Source organism: Salminus brasiliensis, chromosome 10 (genome assembly GCF_030463535.1).
Source record: "Salminus brasiliensis chromosome 10, fSalBra1.hap2, whole genome shotgun sequence".
In the NCBI taxonomy this organism is placed as follows: Eukaryota; Metazoa; Chordata; class Actinopteri; order Characiformes; family Bryconidae; genus Salminus; species Salminus brasiliensis.
In genome coordinates this window covers 35,403,055-35,426,376 of record NC_132887.1, presented here as the reverse complement: position 1 = coordinate 35,426,376, position 23,322 = coordinate 35,403,055, and the positions used below count along the sequence as shown (strand labels likewise).

The following is a 23,322-nucleotide window of genomic DNA, read 5'->3' as shown; positions in this document are numbered from 1 at the left end:
CTTTACCTGGCAGGGTCTCAAGAAATGGTACATGAAGCATAATAGAGGTCGGTTTATACCACAGAAACACCATTGATGATTCCATGCAGCCAATGGCGGTCCTGCAAATCTAGACTCCATTGTTTTTTTTATTTTACGTAAATTTTTTCTAAGTTAGTAGAATCCTTAAATGGTGATATAAATAAATAAGTAAGATATAAACAGAGTAACTCTGAGTGCTTGGTAGGAAATACTCACAGAAAGTTATTGCACAACAAGGATGTTTAGAAATATCCTGTCTTATGCTTGATACATTGTTTTGTGATTTTTATAAGAAGGTTTTGTTCTAACACATCCTTTTTTTAATGCTGGAGAGATGCATGCAGGGCGCTGTAAGACAAAATAGCCACCAAGGATTTACCATTCTTTTTTTCTTTCTTTTTTACCATCATCAGCTTTACATATAAAACTCAGACAACACATGTAGACTCACTGCTGATTTTGGAGTGTAAATAAAATGCCTGCATTTGTGTTGTCATGGCGACTCTGTCATGGCGACTGTAAAGAAATTATTTGGTCATTTTCTCTTGCATGTCACATCAGACCACCCTGAATGACTTTGTTTGCATCTCAATGACTGCATAATTCAGAAGAGTTTCCCTTGGAGTTTTAAATGCAAATGTTGATGCATTGACGTGGGCTCCATTAAGGAACTGACACACACATATATCAGAAGGCCACTGGCAGGCAAAGCTACGCTAAGCACAAGCTGTTTTAACCCCAGTTATTTTCAGGTCTATTTTGGATGTGTCTTTTGGATGTTTCAGATTGATCTACATATAATTTACAGGTTACAGAAAGAACCCGATTTGGGTACAAAACAACACAGCGAAAAAAATTAAATGCAAAGGAAATGTAGGATGGCTGTCCTAAGTAAGTAAGACATGGGCCTCTTTTCCACTGCAGGGCCCAATGGTTACTAATGGTTAATGGCCCAATGGTTACTTCGTTTTCCATGTGATGTGTCACTAAATCAGAACCAGCAATCACAATATAATTATAATTATGCAACTGTTTATTCTTTAGTCTTGCACCACAACAACAAGGCTAATGCAACTAGCTAATGGTAGCGAACCTACTGAAACCGTAAGTTATCTGTTAGCATTGTGTACTCTGCATGCGTATATCACACTTGGAACTAACTCAGTGAGGTTTGTCTTAGACGTGTGACGACTTTGGCATGCAATTAACACTATGCTAATGGAAGGCTATAGCCATGTTAGCAACATTAGGTCCATGGCATTTTCTGAACTGACTTCAGAACTTGCGGCACAAAGGTAATGCAAATGTGGAGCCAAACAGTGCCAGTCCACCCATCGAATGGTTCTGTGGCCCCCAAGTACGATTAGCTTACTGTGCTGAGAAAATCAGGCTCAGCCTAATTTGTAAAGGTCCTATGCCGAACCGTGGAAAAGCCACTGAAACGGTTACCCTCCATGCTAAGTATCATTCAGCCCTGCAGTGCTAATAGCCATGACTGTTAACAAGAATATAATTATATATGTCATATGTCAAAATATATATATATATAGGTCATAAACATAGTCATACACAGCACTACTAGCACTGAAATGCTTTGATAACTCTTTGCTCACATGGAACAACAGGATAGACTATAAGGTAGAACAGTATTCAAATTAATACAGTTAACAAATAAAAATATTTACACTGACATACACACACACACACACACACACACACACACACACACACCAGTTTATTATTAGGTCATTAAACATAGTCCAGATTCATTCTAAGTACTGTTAAGAATTCTTTGGTTTTATTTAGCATTTGAGTACCACAAGGCTCTATTTGGAAAGTGGAAAGTTTGGAAAGTGATGAATTTTGGTCTTACAAACAGTCTCTAGGGGGTTAAAAATATGCCTTTGCTTTATATTTGTCTTGTTCATTGGTGGTTCTTGGCTGCTGTATTTCTCTGGGCTTGACCCTGTTATAGTTTTTGTACATGCTTGGGCCCATTTGTGTTCAGTTGTTTGTTTGGTAATAAGTAAATATGAATATATTAGTAAAGCATTTGTAAGTTTTGCACATTGTGAAAAGTGGTCAAAGTCTGTTTTTTTATGTTTTTATTTTTGCTTCATTTTGTGTGGTTATCTTTTTTTGCCGTTTACTGGCTAGGGAGTTAGGGTTTTTGTCTCTTTTATTTCACTGTTTCTCTTTGGGTAGGCTGCAAAGTTCTCTCTCTCTTTAGCTAGCTGTGTTTGTTGTTTTGGCATGTCAGCTCCTGAAGCTATTTTTCTCTCTACTCAAATAAAAAACAGCAAATAAGAGACAAAGAAGTGTTTTTTTTCCCCTTTTCTCCTGAAGCCTAGAGTAGACTAGAACATAGCAAAGTCCACCTCATGGAGGGAAAATGTTGGATAAGAGGATAAAATGTTAGCCAATTAAGGGTTTTAAAAGTGTATTGTAATAAAATAATAACAATAGATCACCATAAAAACAATGTTATGTAAGCTGACCAGCGCTGGTCCTAGCTTTCCCTGGGACTTGAGCAAAACTTGATTTACTCCCACCTCAGCTTGCGTCTACATCTTCTACTGAAGTAACTTTAAACTTTTACACACATCTATCTAAGAAGGACACCTCTATTTTTCGTTAAGCATTTTAAACCAATAGTTCCTCTATGTATTGATTGATTATCAGACTATCAGACCCGCTCCAGTGGCTGGATCAACCACTGGAGAGCTTTTACTGAACTGGGAAAATCCTCACTTTGCACCAGCAAGCTGGAGTTCACTGCAAGGAACACTAAAGTTCAGCTCGGTAGTTTCACTCAGTCATTTTAAACTTTTATTTCTAACCATTTTAAATATTTGTGTTAAAATGGTTAAAAAGTTATTTTATTATTTTAAATTTATTTATTTGTTTATCATTATTCATTACTTTTATGATCCATTTCTTCTAATGCTGTCATTTTGGCTTAGCTTCACTTTAGTTTCCTTTTTTGGTAGATCCTGTAATGCTCACACTTGCGACTGAAAATAAACCAGAGGGATTTAATGAAAATGGGAAAATACAAATAAGAATCAGACCAAAAAGAAAGGCTAAGGCAAAACAGGGAAAACCGCTCAGTAACCGTGTGACAAACAGAGACAAACAGGCATATAAACAAACAGGCATATAAACACTGGTGTGCAGGTGAACATAATTAGAACAGGTCTGGAAAATGTGTTGTGATTGGTTGGTGGAGATAAGAGTTTATCAGGTGCATTAGGGGAGTTGTAGTCCAGATATTTTTAACTATTTGAGGGCAGGCAGGACTTGGGAAGTGAGTCCCAAAGAGTCTTCAAAGTCTTTAAAATATTTCCATAGTTTTACCTTTATGTATCTTAATTTTTGGTTTTATGTAATTTGGTTTATGTATTTTTGTTTGTTTTACACTTAATTTATTCTTCTCCCTTACCTTAATCTTCTATTTTTATTGATTTTTTAAAATATTTTTTCAATTTGTAATTTTTTTGCATTCATCAATTTTAGTTAAATTATTATTTTTATTAAAATTATTTACATTATATTTTACCTTTCCATCCCTGTTTACTGTAAAAAAAAAACAAAAAAAACTCAGCTACACTAAAATGAGGGTCACTATCAATTTACTTCTGAGTGAAAATAACGCTTGATTGATTACCACTCTTTATTTACTTGAATAAGTCACAATCCAAGCTTTTTGGGGGGCAGCTTTAATGAATAAGAGCCAAAGACTCGACCCATGCTTAAATGTGTGACCAAAAAGGTTTTGGGTCTACTGTATTTTTCCCACTCAATGCCAACCATGTTTTTCGCTTTTTGCTTCTGAGAGATAAGCCCACACAATTGTTCATTTGTTCACAATTTGAGAGGATGCTTTAGACTTAATGTCTGATAATGAATTCAGCCTCATGACTAGTTAAATGTCTGACTGGACAACAGAATCTGATTAGAAATGCTCAAGGCAAAATGTAAACCCACACTTGCATTCAAATGCTTGGAATCACTGTTTTTTATAATAATAATTAATTAGGTTTTTTTAACATACATGTATGAAATGATTTTTACCATGACACATCTGCAATACAACTGACCATTTGCAGGCAATGTTACCCTTGAAAACTTTACACAACATTCAGAAATATAAGTTTAAGTATGAATGTAGGCCAATTTGACTTTGTTTTGTGTCCTATTGAAAGCGAGATTTTAAGAGCTAAAATGCTCTAGCTGTGTAGAGCACTCAAGTATTATCCATTACAAGAGGAATTCAAAATAGCTCTCCAACACAGTGACCCATCTGTAATTTCATCGAGTTCATTTACTGATTTCCGCTGAAATAAAATATAGTAACCCACGTTCAAGTTTAGCTCTTGGAACCAGCATAAAGTTGCCTATTAACAGGTTGGACATTGAGCTGTGAATGTAGTCTTTCTTATAGATTCATCCGAACCTTTATCAGCCTACCTTCCAGGTAAACCAGGATAGTATGTGTATGAGTACTTACTAGGGGTTTTTCTTTGCTTGACAGACAAAGTACCGCTCATGAGCAGGCTTCTTCTTCTTGCAATATTTTTTCTGCCAACCATTTTTAATAAATAAGCAACAAACCAACTCTGGAATATATATATGTATGAAAGGTGGGCTTGTATACAGCTTTTTTAATAACAGTTTGACAGTTCAGTGCAACCACCTGGGATACCATAGTAACCTCCTAGCAATACCCTAACCATCACCTGAAACGCTAAAGTGAATACCAAACAACACCCTAGAACCAACAGGAGATACCACAGTAGCCACTGTTGTATGGCCTAATTTAGGGCATTTCAGTGTGTCTCTGCTATTGTAACGACAGGAAGTTTGCCTTGCACAGCCCCGCAAAGCTCACCTGTGTTTTCCGTTGCCAAGATAGCAATACATCAGAAATTTACCTGAACACACCTCATTTTGAGACCACCACACCAATCAGCGCTGAAATATTCACAAGCACTGTTGCTATTTAAACAACGCAGGTGAAAGGCATGATAATAGACTGTGTAAGACTATGTAAGATAGTGCCCTTTAACACCTGGGACACCACAAGCAACCACCTAACAATGTCCTAGAGCTAATATGAGATACCACAGTGACCACTTAGCTATATTCTAGCAATCACCTTCAATATCACAGCAACCACATAGGAACACACTAGATACCACCAGTGATACCATAGCAATGGCCTAGCAACACTTTAGCTATCAAATGGGACACCACAAGGAGCCACCTTACAATGTCCTAGAGCTAATATGAGATACCACGGTGACCACTTGGCATTTCTCCAATATCATAGCAACCACATAGGAACACCCTACATACCACCAGTGATATCATAGCCATGAGCAAGTAACAATCTAACAACCACCTAGGACAACCTTCGAGAACTAACAAGAGATACCACAGTAACCACTGAACAACACTCCGGCATCCACATAGGAACTCTCTGAGAGATACCTCCAATGCCGTAGAAACCACATAGGAACACATTAGACATCACCAGAGATACAATAGCAATGGCCTAGCAACACTTTAACAAACGTCTGGGACAACACAAGCAACCACCTAACAGCGCCCTAGAACCAATATGATATACCACGTTGACCACTTAGCAATACTCTAGCAACCACCTCCAATATCATAGCAACCACATAGGAACACCCTACATACCACCAGCGAAACAATAGCAATGGCCAAGCAATACTCTTGCAACTACCTAGGACAACCCTCTGAGAACTAATAAAAGATACCACAGTAACCACTTATCAATACTTCAGCAACCACATAGGAACACCTTAGAGACAGTACCACCAAAAATAACATAGTAATGGCCTGGCAACACTCTAGCAGCCACTTTGGACACCATAGCATCCACTTAGCAGCACCATAGCAACTATTGGAGATACCACAGCAACATGGAATAAATTAAACTTGTTCATGTTAATAATTCCAAAGTTTTAAACAGCGGTACATGTTTTATAGACAGCAAAGAGCAAGCAGCAACCTGAAAGTCCTCAGGAGCATCAGCTCAGAAGTTCTGTCTTCTGTCTCTTCTGTCTGCAGAACACACTGTTCTAATACATTTTTGCAATTTTGTCAAACTTTACTCCAAACAGCATCAATTCGTTTTATATGCTGTCTCATTCCATTTAATAGACAGTCTGCAAACACTGACTTCTTTCAGTAGAATATTTTCTTCAATTAGAATATATTTCCTTTTTTCAGTCTGAAAAGATGTTCCAACGAATTGGAGCTTCAATTGCAGGTGTGAGGACATGAACTTTGGCATTTAATGTACAATTCGCCAACCATTCATGGCAGTAATAATAGCATAGAACAGCTGGTGTTTTGAAAGCCTTTTTCAGAACAGAGACCAATATAAGTATGCACACTTCAAAATCCAGGTTCCTAAATGGCAGTATGTATGAATGGATGGTTCTTGAAAAGAAATGTGGCTTGACCTAAAAGCTTTATGTTGTAGGGATATTTTGTTGGAGCTTGTTGGGGCAATTGTGCAGGAAGATTGAATAGTGGATCTTGGTTTCTTTAGTAAAGACAATGGTTTTATATAAAACTTTGAAAAATCGTTCTTTGCCTGGTTAAATGATTCTTCATATACAAGGAAAACCTTTTGTAGATGGTCCTTTATAAAAACTTTTTTTTAAAGAGTTCTACATGCAATAGCTCAAATGATATTAATATTAATAGTCAATGAACACTTCTTCAGTACTATACCTGTAACTATAACTGTTTTCACATGTAAATATAGTTTTGAGTGCAATAATTTCAAATGCTATCATTTTATGATATTGAATAATTATATACATTTAATTATTTTATAAAGCTTTATTATAATCATAATTGATGGTTTCATATTTTATGTTTAATAACATAATAACAAGAATGATACATATGAGGGTTTTCTTAGCCCTTGGTGAATGTTGACCCCCCTTTGCAACCCTTGGTTTAGAGAATATTTGGGCTTACAGGACCATTTCCATGGCATCAGTTACTGTTAATTTGCTTCATTTCAAATATTGGAAGCAAAGTACATTTAATATTTTATAATGTATGTTTAGAAAATCATTTGAAACTGCCTCCTACACTTTGCAGAAAATGTCATTTCTTGGTTTCTTTGTTTTCTATATTAGTTCTTGGATTTGAATAGGAGTGCCCAAACTTTTACATACAGCTGTGAACATCCTCACGAAGAGTTAGTTGATGAAGCAAAGATGAAAAACACATTTAACTTGACATTTCGTGTCCTATTGAAAACGAGCTACTTGAAAGGACAAGTAGATAAATGTTTTAGCTGTCTGATTGCCCATTTATGCAGAGCACTCAGATATGATTCATTACAAGAGAAACATCAAAACAGCACTCACAGTGACCCATTTCTCATTTTTTTCCGTTTACTTATTGATTTCAGCTAGATTTTACTTATGTTTTCTTATAATGTATACTGACTAGTGGAACTCAGCATTAACATGACTGACCTCAACAGCATAAACTTACTTAAATGTAATTGGTTATTACTTTGATTTCATAATGGAAATAAAATTAAACCATTCCCAGAAATTCAATTGATCATTAATACATACATACATACATATGTATGTATAATATTATTTTTTTAAACTGTAAATAAATGGTAAAAGTGCATATTTAGCACCAAATGTTAATGGAGTATTTCACTCAGGCTGCAATGGGACCCACAGTAATCTGGTTTTGCATCAGATGCACCTGAGAGTGGTCTGAAGAGGAGCTTCAGTGCAAGAGATAAGACCAATTTATCTATCCATTCATCCATCTACGTGTCTGTCTATCTATCTATCTATCTATCTATCTATCCATGCATCCATGTGTCTATCTATCTATCTATCTATCCATGCATCCATGTGTCTATCTATCTATTGATCTATCTATCTGTAAAACCACCTATCTATCTATCTATCTATCTATCTATCTATCTGTCTGTCTATCCAGCCATCCATCCATCCATCATCCATCCATCTATGTGTTTATCAATATATCCATCCATGCTTTTTAACAGACAATTTGCTGTAAAACCATTTATCTATCTATCTATCTATCTATCTATCTATCTATCTATCTATCTATCTATCTATCTATTGATCTATTTATCTATTGATCTATCTATCTGTAAAACCACCTATCTATGCATCCATCCATCCATCAATCCATCCACGTGTCTATCTATCCATCCATCCATCCATTTTAACAGACGATTTGCTGTAAAACCATTTATCTATCTATCTATCTATCTATCTATCTATCTATCTATCTATCTATCCATCCATCCATCCAGCTACGTATCTATCTATCTATCTATCTATCTATCTATCTATCTATCTATCTATCTATCCATCCATCCATCCATCCATCCATGTGTCTGTCTATCTATGTATCCATCCATTCATCCATTTTTACAGACGATTTGCTTCCAGAATTTGCTGATATTTAATTGAACCTATTCTTTCCTCTACCAGTGAAATGTTTTCTGTTCCGCTGACTGCAAGATAAGCCCAAAGCACCTCCGTGCTGAAGTTTTCTTTTTAAGTAAACTTACCAAAATATGGTAAATATGGTAAATTTGGCATTCCACTATAAATAAGGTATATGTATGTACACCCGTCCTTTACAGAGACACAGAGACATACAGAGACATTCTAAAGTACAACTACTAATATATAGTGTGTCACATGGAAATGTATATGTGTGTGTGTGTGTGTGTGTGTGTGTGTGTGTGTAGGTGGGTGGGTGTTAGGTGTTGGGTGTGGGTGGATTTTTCCATGAAATCACAGCGCTTAGCATAAACCAGACGAACGACCAAATGGATTCACACTCACTCAAAGTTCCCAGTGATTCTAGAAAAAGTGTAGTGTAGTTGTAATGTGGCGGCACGACCAGAGGTGGCGCTTTACTCACATCGAATCGAGTTCAATCCAGCACCTGCGGGACTGAAGGTCGTGTGGACCATTAGAGCTGGACAAACATTCAGCTGGCAGAGAATGCAGCTTCAGTCTGCACCCAAGATTGCCCACCTGCAAGTGAACTGCCTGTGTAGTGTAAGTGTGTGTGAGTGTATGAGCACAGTTATTGTACACATGTGGTTTTGAACTCTTTGTCTTGAGAGCAAAAACCTCAAAGAAACACAGTTTCCTGGCAGCAAACACACACTGAGAGGTATGTAGCATACAGTGACACTTATTAACAAAGAGACCTCATGTACAGTGCAGGGTTTATTCAAAGGGAAAGCCTGAAGAGGAGAGGTTCAGCCAAGTTGTCAGCAGAGTCCTGAGGGGAGCTGTCCACGGCGTGGTGCTGAAAGCTGGCGACTAGATAGCCTTAACCCAACAATTAAGAGATATTTCTGTCTGTGTAGCCGCAAGAAATATCCTTTAATTGTAAGGTGAAGGGCACCACTCTTCCTCATCCTCTTCATCCTCCTTGACGTGAGCAGTCACACAAGCAGCCCAGATCAGACACCTGTGTCAGGGTTTGCTGCGCTGTGTCTTCGTGAGCCGGTCATCCGTCCTGTGCATCCCTTGGTAGACGAAGGGGTTGGGGTTGGCTCACCTCACCTCCACTTGGGATGACTTTTAAAGCCAGTTCATCGCTGCTCTTCTGCTTTTCCAGGACGAATCCACGAAGTGAATCAGCAGGGCTATCCAAGTCACCGCACACACACGCTCACACACTGTCACACACACTGTCACACACTTTCTCCCGCTTCAGTTTGGACGCTCGGTTCCTCCTCGGTTCCTCGGACGGCTGTGAAATCCGTGGCTCCCGCATCACAGTGGAAGAAAACCCAACCAAAAAGCCCACCCAAACACCACCCTGTTGCATGCGTACGTGTAGTAGAGAGGGGGAGAGAGCGAGTTACACAGAGACAGAGTGAGAGAGAGAGAGAGAGAGAGAGAGAGAGAGAAAGGGGAGGGGGGAAGAAGAAGAGGAGGAGGAGGAGGAAGAGGAGGAGGAGGAAGAGGAGGAGGAGGGGGTCCCCTCTTTGCTCCGCAGTTTGCTGTATCCAAGCCACACTGAGAGAGAGAGAGAGACGTAGAGAGCGCGTGCAGGAAGGACTCGCCACTTGCTCGTCTCGCGGTTCCCCCTCGCTCTCTCTCTCTCGCTCTCTCTCTTTTTTGATCCTCCTGAGAGTGTCCAGTGTCTGTCCAGTGTTTCTAGCCCTCTCTCTCTCTCTCTCTCTCTCTCTCTTTCTCTCTCGTTCCTCAAACACAACTCTGTGGAGGAAACGAGCTCGAGCAGAAGCGCGTGCACTACCTGTGGTTGGTTTATTTTTCGTCCTCCGCTCGCGCTGCATCTCTCTCTCTATCTCTCTCCTACTCTCTCTCTCTCTCTCTCTCTCTCTCTCTCTCTCTCTCTCTCTCTATCCCTCCGTCTCTATCTCTCTCTGGGAACTGGATTTCGGGGCTTTTCGCGGGGCGCGTGGATGAAAGCGTGCACCGGCGCGAGAAGCGGAGATGGAGTTGCTCGTGATCAGCCTCTCCTTGTGGCTCCTGCAGTGGCACGCGGCGCGGGCGGACTCCATCATCCACATCGGTAAATGGGAATAGCGAGTGTGTGTGTGTGAGTGTGTGTGTGTGTGTGTGTGTGTGTGTTGGGGGAGGGGGGTGTTGGGGGGGATGAAACGGCGCTCGAACCAACGGGTGTAGTTCTGTCTGACTGACCGTGTAGCTGCTGCTGCTGGTGGTGATGATGATGATGATGATGATGAGCACACAGAGTAAAACTGGTGAAGATTTTAGGGTTCATGGTGTTTAAGGGGGGGGGGGGGTGCTTCATCTTCCATCGTGTGCTTTTGGAGAAAGTTGTTTATTTATTTATTTATTTGTTTGTTTTTAGTGTTTTTGGAGGGACAGAAAAATAGATATTTTTATTTTTAATACTTATTTATTTATTTACATTTTTATTTTATTACCATTTCCCATCTTTTTATTTACCTTTATTAGTTATTTAGTTATCTAATTATATATCTATTTTTGTTTACCTATTTATTTTTTATTTATTTACATTTTTATTTTATTTACCATTTCCCATCTTTTTATTTACCTTTATTAGTTATCTAGTTTATCTATTTTTGTTTACCTATTTATTTGTAAAAAAATTTAAAGGCCAAGAAAAGTATATCTTTCTTTTTTATTGTTACATATTTTGCTTTATACATCTGTTTTATTTATTTATATATGTATTTATTTATTTATTGACCTGTTTAGTTATTTTTATCAATTTGTTTACATATTTATTTCTTTATTTTTGGAGAGGCTTTTTTTCCAAACATTGCTTATTTATTTATTTATTTATTATAATCGTCTTGTGTTACTCATTTACTTCTTTTATTATTATTATTATTATTATTATTATTTATTGTCTGTAGGCTCTAAGCCTGTATGGCTTGCTGCTCTTTCCACAGTCTTTCCAAAACAACACTCCAGATCTAAACAGGATTCAAAGGACGTCCCGTTGCTCCTGCAGGCTTCGTCCACTTGCTGCATATTGAACGCAAACGTGTGAGCCTGCGTGTGTGTAGCGGGTTTAACTCCAGAGCCCCCCTCCCCTCCGCCGAGCCCCCTAACTTTGTAGGGAACGTGAGCGCAATGTTAAAGGCTGCTCGGCAGCGAGCGGCAGGAAGCGCGGTGGAAGCCTTGGCTGCTGTGTCTGCTGCCCGCTCACTTCTGCTGCCCGCTCACCTCACTGCTCCATTACCTCACTGTCTCTGCAGAGCCCGCTCGGTTCCGGCTGCGATGTAGCTAGCTAGCTAGAACCGGAGAACCATGGGTGGTGAGGTGGGGAAGAATGGGGGTGGACTTGGCGAGCTGAAGTTGAACGGGCTTGACTTTGTCTGCGGGGCGAAGCCTCCTGAAGGCTGGCAGAGGAGAGAGGGAGAGAGCTGTTAGTGTTGGGTGTCTGTACGAGATTAGAGATGGTCCACGGTCTGACTCCTGTTTCCCAGGCCGTCTACTCACTGCAGTAGGCGATCAGACTTTAGGGTTGATGGTTTTGTGTCAGTAATTGGATCTTCATAATTAAACGGAGGTGATGCTGAGCTTTGGGTGTTTATTGAAACAGCTGGTTGCCCCCCTACAGAACCACTTGTTAGCTTAACATAGCTAGCTTCAGATGCTAACCACAACATACACAACATAACACACACAGGTAGATAGCTAAACCCCCTGAGTACACAACTCACTAACTCCATAAATAATAAATACATCTAGTTATGTAGCTAGCTAGTTCTTATGGAGCTTTCTAGAAGTTTGCTGTCAATCACACACAAGCAGGTTAGCGCTAGCTAGCTAGCTAGGTTATCAGCTGTAGCATCAATGCTAAACAGCTAGCTAGCTATCTAGCATTACGCTATTATGAAAGGCTTTGGTTCAACACACATATTATCCAATTGTAAATTTACAAATAACATTAAATCACAGATTTCTCTTAAGGTTTTATGACTAGCATCTAATGTTATTAGCTGTAGCTAGCTAGCATTAATGGTAAACATCTAGAGATAGCTAGCATCATGCTATCCACCGGCTTTGGTTTAGCACACATCTTACCCACAAATAACCTTAAATATAATTCACAAACATATATTACACAAATGTATTACCTAAGAACTTATACAAATGCAAACAAAAATGCTTTTACGTTGCATAATTACAGCTAGCCAGTTATATTTAAAATTGTAAACAGCTTAGCCACGGTTAGCTCAGTAGCATATTGCTTAAAATGGATTAAAATATTGTTTCTTAACACACAATAAACACATTATATATTTTAAAACTTTTTTAAGGTACTAGTAAGTATTGTTATTAATCTGTCTGCCATATACCTTACAGATATGGTCAGGTTTTATGGGTTAGCAAAGGCCTGTTAAAATACATAAAATACAGGCCATAAACACATCACCTCGTAAAATTATTAATTAATAATAAATAAATATATTTTATGTGGCTTTCCAGCATCGTATGCAATCATAGCTGTATAGCTTAGCATAGCTTAGACTTACAGGACTTGTTAGCTTAAAACAGCTTAAAGTACATTAAACACAAAATCATAATAGCTAAAATGTTTATTATAATTATTCAGCTGTTCGTCGTATTGAGCTTTCTAGACATATGCTGTCTAGTAATGACTTTTTCATATTAGCATAACACTATGGTAAACACATATCTAGCATTATGCTACAGACAGGCTCTGAGTTAGCTTTTTAATCCGTTAATTTGATCAGCAACACGTCTGATCCACGTCTTTCAAGAACTGAAAATATATGGCATATTACATATTAAACAAAGTCTTGCAGAAATAGCCTGGCCTAGCCACAACTGCCTAAGTAGCATAGCACCTAAACTAGATATGTTAGTCCTAAACGCATAATACATGACTTCTGAACTAGGACTTACTAATACACATCGTTATTCATCTGTCTACCATGTGCTATCCTGATGTAAGCAGGCTTTATGGATTAGCATAGGCCTTAGACACTCGATAGCTTAAAATATAAGCCACAAACACAGAACAACTAACACATCACCTCGTAACTTTGTAAAAAAACTTTGTAAATTGCTAGTCAATATTGTCATTTGGCTTTCCAGCATTGTACGCAATCATAGCTGTATAGCTTAGCACAGGACTTACAGGACATGTTAGCTTAGAATAGCTTAAAGTACGGGTCATAAACACAACGTAATAATAGTATTATAAATAGCATATTGAGCTTTCTAGACGTATAATATCCACACGATCAGACTTAAAGAGTAGCATTGTGGTAAACACGTATCTAGCATACATGTTTACCAAAAATTGGCAGGTTTTGAGTTCATCTGCACATCTGATCCACTTGATCATTCCAAAATACGCCACAAATAAAAATAGCCTGGCCTAGCCACAACTGGCTAAGCACCTAAAATATAAGACATTGTAGGCCCAAACTCATAATACATGACTTCAGAACTGAGTTACTGATAAAACAAAAAAGATGTAGTCCGACTTTATGGATTAGCATAGGCCTTAGTCACTCATTAGCTTAAAACACAGGTCATAAACACACACTAAACACCAACATATGACCTCAGAACTTTCTGAATTAGTAAGAAATACTGTTACCTCAGCCATACAGCATTATATTCCGCTTTAAAGCATTATGCTGTCCATATATGGCTGGACTTTACAAGGTAACATAGATCTTAGCCACATGTCATCTTAAAAAAAGCTAAATATACTGGTCATAAAGACACATTTACCACAAACACACATCCCCACACCTCTGGTGTTTACTTATTTAACATTGCGCCATGCACTAAAGTCAGTTTATGGCTTAGCATTGTAGGGAATATGATCTATATTAGTGTATTCTGTGCCGACACTCACTACAACAGTACAGGTCTGGATTTAAAATGGCATAGCGGCCTTTAAACCCATTTGAATGGATCCCTTGCTCTCTGTCTGACTTCTCTTTGAGCGTAGAGGTGGATGACTGACCCAGCTTGCAGATTAGCTCGTATATATCGAGCTTATGCTGATGTTACTGCATTAGAAGCCATATGGAAATTTGCTTAATGGCTTCTGGCACCTAATGAGAACTGGCTTAATGTTCTCACTAGGTTACAATTAAAGACCATCACAAGCCTGCAGGATGGTATCTTGGGCTGATTTCTTTGAAATGGCCTTATTTAGCTGTTGTGGAACATGTAAAAGGTAGATTTCCATTAGGGTCTGATTTGATGAATCAACTAAGACTGTTAGAAAATACTGATCACTATCATCGAGGGGTTAGTTAGAACTTCAGAGAGAAAACGAAAGCAAAGAAACTGTACTGGAATTGTGTCTGTAATGGCTTTATTTAGTTGCTAACCCTCAAAGCTGGGCCTCACTTATCTTGGACGGGCAGCAGTGTGGTTTGTTTTATTACGGTTTTGCTGACCCTGACACTCCTTTTTATTAAGGGTTTATGCTTAAATTGAGAGTTATAGCATACAACTGCTATCATTCAGCATTTTGATTAATGGATTCCTTTAAGTCGCAAGCCACATGGAGTATCCGTGGCATTTGCGCTGCAGGACATTAATGGTGGTTCCTGCAAAGAAGGTTGGCTACCGTAAGCAGATCATTCAAGCTGCCTATTTTAAGTGTGCTTGTTTTTGTGCAAAATATTACAGCACATACACTACTTATGTGCGAAAAAGTGCTTTTCATTGGGGCCTGGAGTTTTCAGTTTTCACTATCTTCGATATTGCAGTGATGTACGATACTGTCTCTGTAGTTAGGGAGGTTGCCTGTAGAAGGACTGTATAGCATTAGCATAAACACAAATAAACATAAATGCAGTAGTCAGAAGGTCGTGCTTGTCGGTAAAGTTGTTATTGATGTGTTGGTTTGAAGACCAAAACTTGCCTACTTGTTTGCCATGCATGCTTCCTGTCCTTTGCACTTGACATAACGGATTGTCCTGCCGGATTACAACCCACTGAGCATCCATAAACTGTGAAAAGTCCTTAACGAATTAGAGGCGTGCATAGAATGTGGATGAAGCAGTGGCCCGGTTCAGACATTGACGCTCTCCGTGGTCCTGAATCGTATTACAGCCAGGCTGGAGGGTTATAGATAGGTGAGCTCTCAGTTTCAGTCCTGCAGGGAAAACTTCAGCGCTTTCCCTTCTGTAATGTTTGATCAAACCTATAAGGAAAACTTCTCAGACCCTTCAGGAGTTCAGTTAACTGTGCTTAATTTGGGACAGCACAAACACGCATGCCCTCAGGATTCCCTGGGCTGAAACTGAGCAAGCTGATGTAGAGAACTAATCTGTTGAATGGTTCATAAAGAAAAGAGTGTAAAACCCTTAATGGGCAAACAAGAGTTTCACAGGATCAGAAAAAAATGGTGGCAAAGCTGTTGGCAAAGCGCTCGTATGCTCTGCAATGAGTGCGCACCAGTCGTAAACACAATGGCTGTGGAGGCATGTTGAATAATTTGAGCAGAATTCCACTGAAGGGCGAAAAAGAGTGTCAGTTGTTTTATTGTGTATTGATTTTTTTCCTCCTCTGGCCCAACAGGTGCCATTTTTGAGCAAAACGCAATCCGGGATGATGAAGTGTTCCAGCTGGCCATTTCGGACCTGAGCTTGAACGACGACATCCTGCAGAGCGAGCGGATCACCCATTCTATCAAACTGATCGAACCCAACAACCCCTTCCAGGCAGTGCAAGAAGGTAAGGGATCGATCTCCACGATCAATTAACTGTACTGCTTTGCTTTATCTTTTTGGCTGAACGCTTGCTCCATAAGCCGCTGGCCTGCTTTTCATGGGGTTGTGATGTCAGTTTGGTGTTGGAATTGCTGGAGGAGCCTGTTCTTGGGTTAGTCACAGAGGTTGCTGGGTTTTTCCTCTGGGTTTTGAATCTGGCGTCTTTTGTGCTGGGCAAAATGATTGTTGTTGAGTCTAGTCTCTCTTTCTGTATCTTTCCCTGACTCTAGCTCTCTCACTCTCTCTCTCTATCTCCCTTTTTCTCTCTCTCTTTCTCTACGTGCAAGCACACTCACACACGCCAAATGCTCTCTCTAAGGAATAAGAATGTGTGCTCTGTGAAGATAAAGCTGGGTTGAAGCATTGAGTCATTTGGTCCTGCTGGTCCCTCTCGTCTCTCGTGTAAAGTGGCCCAGTGATGTTCCCCTTTGGTGCCTCTCCACCTGCTGTGCAGCCACAGCTTCCGTCCATGTTTTTCTTGTTCAAACGCTCAGCAGATAGTGCTGGCGGTAAAATTTTTGTGTTCCTTGGCTAATTATAAGCATGTCTCCAGACCTGTTTTCTTCCTGTTAATTACATGCATGGCATTAGTGAAGCTAGTTTACTGCTTGTAGCCAAACTCGCTGGCTATTTGATCGGAAATACCTTCCATATAGGTAAACTTTGTGGATTTTCAGTTGTCAGTCCCCCACTGTCCTTAACTATGGGACGACTACTGATCATTCTCAATACAGCAGTGGCACCAACAGAGCAGTGTGTGCTGGTAAGAGTGTACTAGGCACAGCATAACTTCTGGGACTATTATGCTCTGTTTACAGTACACAAAAAATTAAATGTGCTACAAAGGATTCTTTGAGAAATGGCATAGAACAACTATTTGTGCTTTTATGAAGGAACTATGTGAAATATAATGTGTTAAGGTTTGTCGTCACCAGTTAGAAGGCATCGCTCGTCACCAGAGAAGCCTGTTTTTAAGAGCCGAACCGGAAACTAACTAGACGGACAACTGATGTACAATAGATGCCCTTTTCCATCCACTGGTTGTATTTAATCACCACCTGCCCTTATCAATGGTCAGTTTCCAACCACAGGACCACTGTTGCTTGGATGTCTTTGACTGGCAGATAGTAGATGAAGCTCTGTGCAAAGGTCAGAGACCTCACCTCTTCAGTCAAAACAGCCATTAAGTAAAAGTTGTTTCTATTCAGAACTTAAGCAGAGCTTGACAGAGCTTAAACAAGTACAGATCATTCTCTTTGTGGAGGTACGTGATGTAAACTCATTGTTAAGTCTGATTGGTTCTTTGGCTGATCTGATACTAAACAGGCCAACACAACGTAACCCTTTAAACCCTAAAGGCCTATATGAGGCCTTCAGTCTACACAAGGTTATTTGATTCATAGTAATTACAGAATAATTAATAGTGGATCTTCAGCATCCCTTAAAAAAAAACATTTTCAGCAGCTCTATTTTTAAGAGTGTACCTACACAAAGATAACTGCTTAGCTGTCTGAGCTCTCTCATGTGCATCTAAAATGGGTAAAGCTGCTGTTTCTGAGGTGTGCCCAGTTTCCCAAATGTATCTAAACTGATAAAGAGAGTGCTGGGTGTGAAGCTCGCTTGAAATTCAGTCCAGATAAGAAGGGGAAGTGGATAATACATAACTCACAGTCAGTGCTAAATATTGGACAGTAGTTAATACTTAAATGTCAAAAATTAGTCTAGGGTTCAAGAAGCTAAATTGATAAACAGAAGAAAACTATGGAAAATATAGTGAAACATCTCTCCACAGAAAAGACCATCATCATTTTCTTTCTCTGCCCGTTTATAATAAATTCATCTCAAATACTATAGATAATAATTAGAAGAGAATTATGACAATGAGTAGACAATGGCTAAAAGTAAAGGTGCTTCAAATGGTTCTTCAGGGGACACCATTGAAGAACAGAGATGTGTAAATGTGAAGACCCTTTTAATAGGCCTAAAGAAAGGTTCGTTATCAATATAAAAGTTCTTTACACTCACTCATCTCTAGCACAAAAATGGTTCTTTATGGAATCAAAAATGTTTTTTTTCTACAGCATCCCTCAAAAAACATTTTCAGCACCTTTATTTTTAAGAGTGTACCTACACAAAGATAACTGCCTAGCTGCCTTAGCTCTCTCAAGTGCATCTAAAATGGGTACAGCAGCTGTTTCTGAGACGTGCCTAGTTTCTCAAAGGCATCTTAGGGTTAAAATATACTTAACTGGAAGAGAGAGTGCTGGGTGTGATGCTCGCTTGGCCAATTAAGAGTTATCTTTGTGCTAAGATGCTCTTGGGGAAATCCAGTCCAGATAGGAAGGTAAAGTCAAGGGAAAAGAGGGAAAATAGAGAAATGAGAGTCCTAACAACCATGCAAGACCTGGTAGACCACCAAACCTGCCCCCAGCAGATAAGCAGCACTTACTTTCATCTTTGAGAGAGAAGAGAAAATCAAGCTGCACTTTCACCTCAGATCTAAAAAAAAACACCTACAGGTGTTTCTGTCCATCCTTTCAGTGTGAGAAGACGACTCAGCGCTGTGGGTCTGAAAGAACCTGGAGCTGATAAAGAAGATCTGACTGGGAAAAGAAAGCAGGATTGAGGTTACATGGACTGATGAGTAGCTGGGATTACCTTCTTTTTTAAACCCAACTTTAGAGGTGTGGAAACATCTCCCTGCAGATTTCTGCAAAAAACACTGAAAGGGAGTCTCCTGTAAGGAATGGAAGCTGTAATAAAGTTAAAGGATGGACTCGCTAAATATATGTAGATTGGTATTGTCAATTAACCCATCCGTTCGTTGTCGTAGCAATGCTCCTGACACTAGGAGGGCTTAACAGATGTCTCCTCAGATACATGCAAAGCCAGTCATCACCTCTACTCGAATTGCTGCCGATGCTGCAATGTTGGACATGCTCATAGGACACGCCTGTGCTGGCCAAACATTGCTTTAAGACTCATAAGGGGAGAGAGCGTCATCTCCCCACCCGGAAAGAGAGTGGCCAGTTGTGCTCTCTCTGACTTCGACCACTGATGGCAAAGTGGCATGGCTCAGGATTCGAATGCGTGGGCCCAGGGGCCATAGTGGTAGCACATCAGACTGCTGAGCCTCTTGGAGCCCAACACTCTGTTTATGGATAATGTGCCATCTTTCATCAAAAATGAAAAACTCATGAAGCGCTGTAGCCAGAAGAAACAGAGAAGAAACATTATGTTTTTTGTGCATTACGGAGCTGAACGCTACAAAACTACTGACAGAGATTGAGTCAGATTTTATCAGTGATTTAAAACAGTGGTTTGGCTTATTCATAGAGGTGGGAGTCTTTGAGCGTGGTGGCGTTGCAAAGATGGTCGCAGAGTGAACAGACTTTCCTATACTTGTTTTAGCGCAGCCTTAACATTTGCTGTCAACGGTGGAGGGATAAAGTTTCCAATCAGACTGTGAGCTCTGAACTAACTGTTGTAGAAAAGCTTATAAACACTGGTGCAAATTATAGGACATTCAATGTGGTGGTGGGTTTGGCGCAACAGATAACACCACCAATAAGAGTCCTTGGGGAAGATTCCTAACACTGCATTGGCCCTCCTCTTTAATACGAGTAACCTTGTAAGTCACTCTGGAGAAGAGCGTCAGCTAAATGCCATGAACGTAAATGTTCAATGTAATATATATGTTTGTACTGTTATGCAAATATGCACTGTTATGATCTATTTTTGATGAATGGAAGAAACTGAAATGCTCCAAAATGAAATCTTTTTACACTGACTTTCATTGAAAAATGAGAAGCTTTTGTAAAGTTGCCATTTTGGAGATACAGGTTGTCGTCAGAACACTACGCACTAGACATTGTGCTGTCTGACCTGTGTGGAAGGAGTAGACTTCCTTTAATGTAGCAGATCCCAGCAAGAGAATGGACACAACTACATTCAATGTAGTCTGGTGCGTTTTTTAAATGCCATTGATAAATACACCCAAAATAAAAATATAAATGCTAACAAAACCTAAAAAACATAACGCATAGAAAGATACCAAAAAAAAAAAAAAAAAAGCCATCGGAGGATTAAAAAAAAGTGGAAAAAGAGCTTTGGAAAATTGTGTTAAGACTGTGGGACTCAGGTTCAGGTATGTGGATAATAATAGCCAGGGTGGAATGGTAGAAATGGAATAGAAATAACAAATAAATAATAAACAAGACACACACAAAGAAACCAGCAGTATACACCAGGGTGAAACAGCACTGGGTCTGGAGCATTGCAGGAGGTTTGAGAGAGCAGGGTGTTTTTCCATGTTTTTGAAGTGGAGGCTGTTGTTGACTGAATTCAAACTGGGATACAGTAGTGAAAGACCCTGCATGAGTCACTGGAGAGTTTTTTGTGGAGTGATGATGAGTCTGACAGTTGGGAGTGGGGGGGGGGGGCTACATTCCCATACTACTTACTATGACGAAGGTTGTTTTGCATAAAAATCAACAAAAACAAACAAATAGGTACAGACGTTTTAAAGGTATTTAAGTGTATTTCCTTTATCTGTATTTCACTGTTACACTATGAGCAATTTGAAGTTGAACTAAAATTATGAGGCAATTCATTTACAGTTTTTTTTCGGTCACCTGACTTAATAATTCTCCTAACTCAAACGTTGGTGATTTTTAAAAAATATCTCAGTTATGTCAACAATACATTTGATGCTTATCAATAAAACAATGAATGTGCTGCTTGTTTATTTACAGAGGTGTATTGCTACGAAGAAAAGAAATCAGCATGTTGTTATTATAAGATGTTATGCTGTGGTTCTGAAGTCTTGTTATGACAAAATATCAAGTCTTATTATGACAAAATATACTGCTATTATAAGGTATTGTCATAATAAGGTTATGCCATTAAACATCAAGTAATTGTGAGAAAGTATTGTGAAATTATGAAGTTTTATGTTGCAAAACAGCATTAAAGTCATAATGATTTAAAGCATGTTATAATTATGAGAAAAAAAAATATTATTATGATGTATGCTATAAATAAAAAAAAATATATCAAATTTTTCTGAAATGTGCCAGTGTCAACTCTCAAAATATTCAATGTCATAAATACGTCGTATTGTTTTTATGGCAGGTTTTTGGAAAGAAAAAATCATTTATGTCATAATTATGTCATTTTTAGTGACATTATCTCATAATGAGAGAGACTGTTTTGTAATTACAAGACGTTCTATTATGATATATATTGCTTTTCACTTTCTCATCAAGATCATTTTGGTATCCCTAGCTTATGGGGTTGCTTAATGTTATACAAGAGTGTTTGCTATAGATCATTGTTGCTATGGTATCCCTGATCCCAGGGCTAAATTTAGTCAAACAGCTGTAGTGTATGGGGTTGCTTAGTGCTTGCTAGAGTGTAAGATGTTCTGTTATGACATATGTTGTTTTTGACATAATGTCCCATAACAATGAGATACATTCTCATAATAACAAGATAATTTTGTAATAAACCATGGTTATTAAATACTTATCAGAAATGCAAGATATGTTATAGTTATGACTGTGACTTGGTTAGTTGCATTATCTCATAATGACAGTATACTTTCTTGTAATTAGTTCTATGTCAGAATGATGACATTTGCAACATAGTATCTCCTAATATACATACATTCTTTATTATGAGATGGGTTGTGTCTTAATTATGACATGTTGATGTGACATAATATCTAATATTAATGATACTTTCTTGTATTATTATCATCTTATTACAAGATGTCCTGCATCCTAATTATGTTTGCGACATAGTGTCCCATAATAAAGCTATTTTTTTGTAATTATGAAATGGTCTATGTCTTAATTATGACACATGTTGTTTGTGACATAATCTCATAATAACAAGATACTTTCCCATAATAACAATATGCTTATTTCATAATTACAACATAACATCTCGGAATAAGGGCCTGCTGAATAATAATTTTATTTCATTATTTAATTAACAAACAAAAAAATAACTTGCTGTGGTGTTGCTAAGTGGTTGCTTTGGTATCCCAGGCTGTTGATGTGGTTGAAATATATTTGGCATAGCGTATAGAATATATAGTTCATGGAGTTGTTCAGTGGTTGCTAGGTGATTGCTATGGTGTGGCTAGGAAGTTGCTATGCTGTTGCTAAGTGGTTGCTTTGGTATCCCGGGCTGTTGATGTGGTGTTGCTAAGTGGTTTAAAATATATTTGCTGTAGTGTATAGAATATATAGTTCATGGAGTTGCTTAGTGGTTGCTAGGTGATTGCTATGGTGTGGCTAGGCAGTGGATATGCTGTTGCTAAGTGGTTGCTTTGGTATCTTTGGCTGTAGTTGCTTAGTTAGGGGTTGCTTAGTGTTTGCAACAGGGTTTTCTATAGATTATGGTTGATATTAGTGCTTCCTCGTCCTCCTTATTCATTCATTGCTGATTCACTCCTGCTTCTGCTGATTAGGAGGTCTCCCTCCATCACTGGAACGAGTGTTGTCTTCTCTCTAAGACTTTAGGATTCGAGCATCATCTCCTAATGAACTTACTTTACAACACTTTGGACTTTTGTGTTGAACTTAAACAGGACCACGCTGGAACATGTCCTTCGCCATGGGAATCAGAATTTCACCTCCTGCCACCATGAAGTCACATGCCGCTGTTGCATTTTTGCAGTCATTCACATTTAACCTTACCGCCCCTTTAAGGCATAGTGGAGGCTCTCTAACTGTGTAGGTGATTGGATGTGTATGTTCAGACATCATTAAGAGGCTATAACAGGTCTGTTAGAATGTAGAATCATTACACGAGTCATTGACCGACGTTTAACTAAAACAGCTCATTTTTATGGCAGCCTCATCCCAGAATTCATAAAAATGCTACTCAAACAGAATGAACAAGCAACCAGATAGCAATAAGGCCTGTAGAACTGCATGGGCTGTACGGTTACGTTTGGAACTTGGAGAAAGCAG

The 23,322-nt window shown here is 38.8% G+C and overlaps 1 protein-coding gene across 2 annotated transcripts in view; it reads left to right on the top strand.

Moving 5' to 3' along the window:
* The first annotated feature begins 10,136 nt into the window (after positions 1–10,136).
* Positions 10,137–23,322, top strand: part of grid1a (glutamate receptor, ionotropic, delta 1a) — a 503,065-nt gene continuing 489,879 nt past the window's right edge. For both annotated transcript variants that reach the window (XM_072689929.1, XM_072689930.1), the window contains exons 1-2: positions 10,137–10,641; positions 16,149–16,304. In XM_072689929.1, the coding sequence (XP_072546030.1) occupies positions 10,563–10,641; positions 16,149–16,304 (235 nt within the window). In that variant the 5' untranslated portion in view covers positions 10,137–10,562. The remainder of the gene's footprint in view (positions 10,642–16,148; positions 16,305–23,322) is intronic.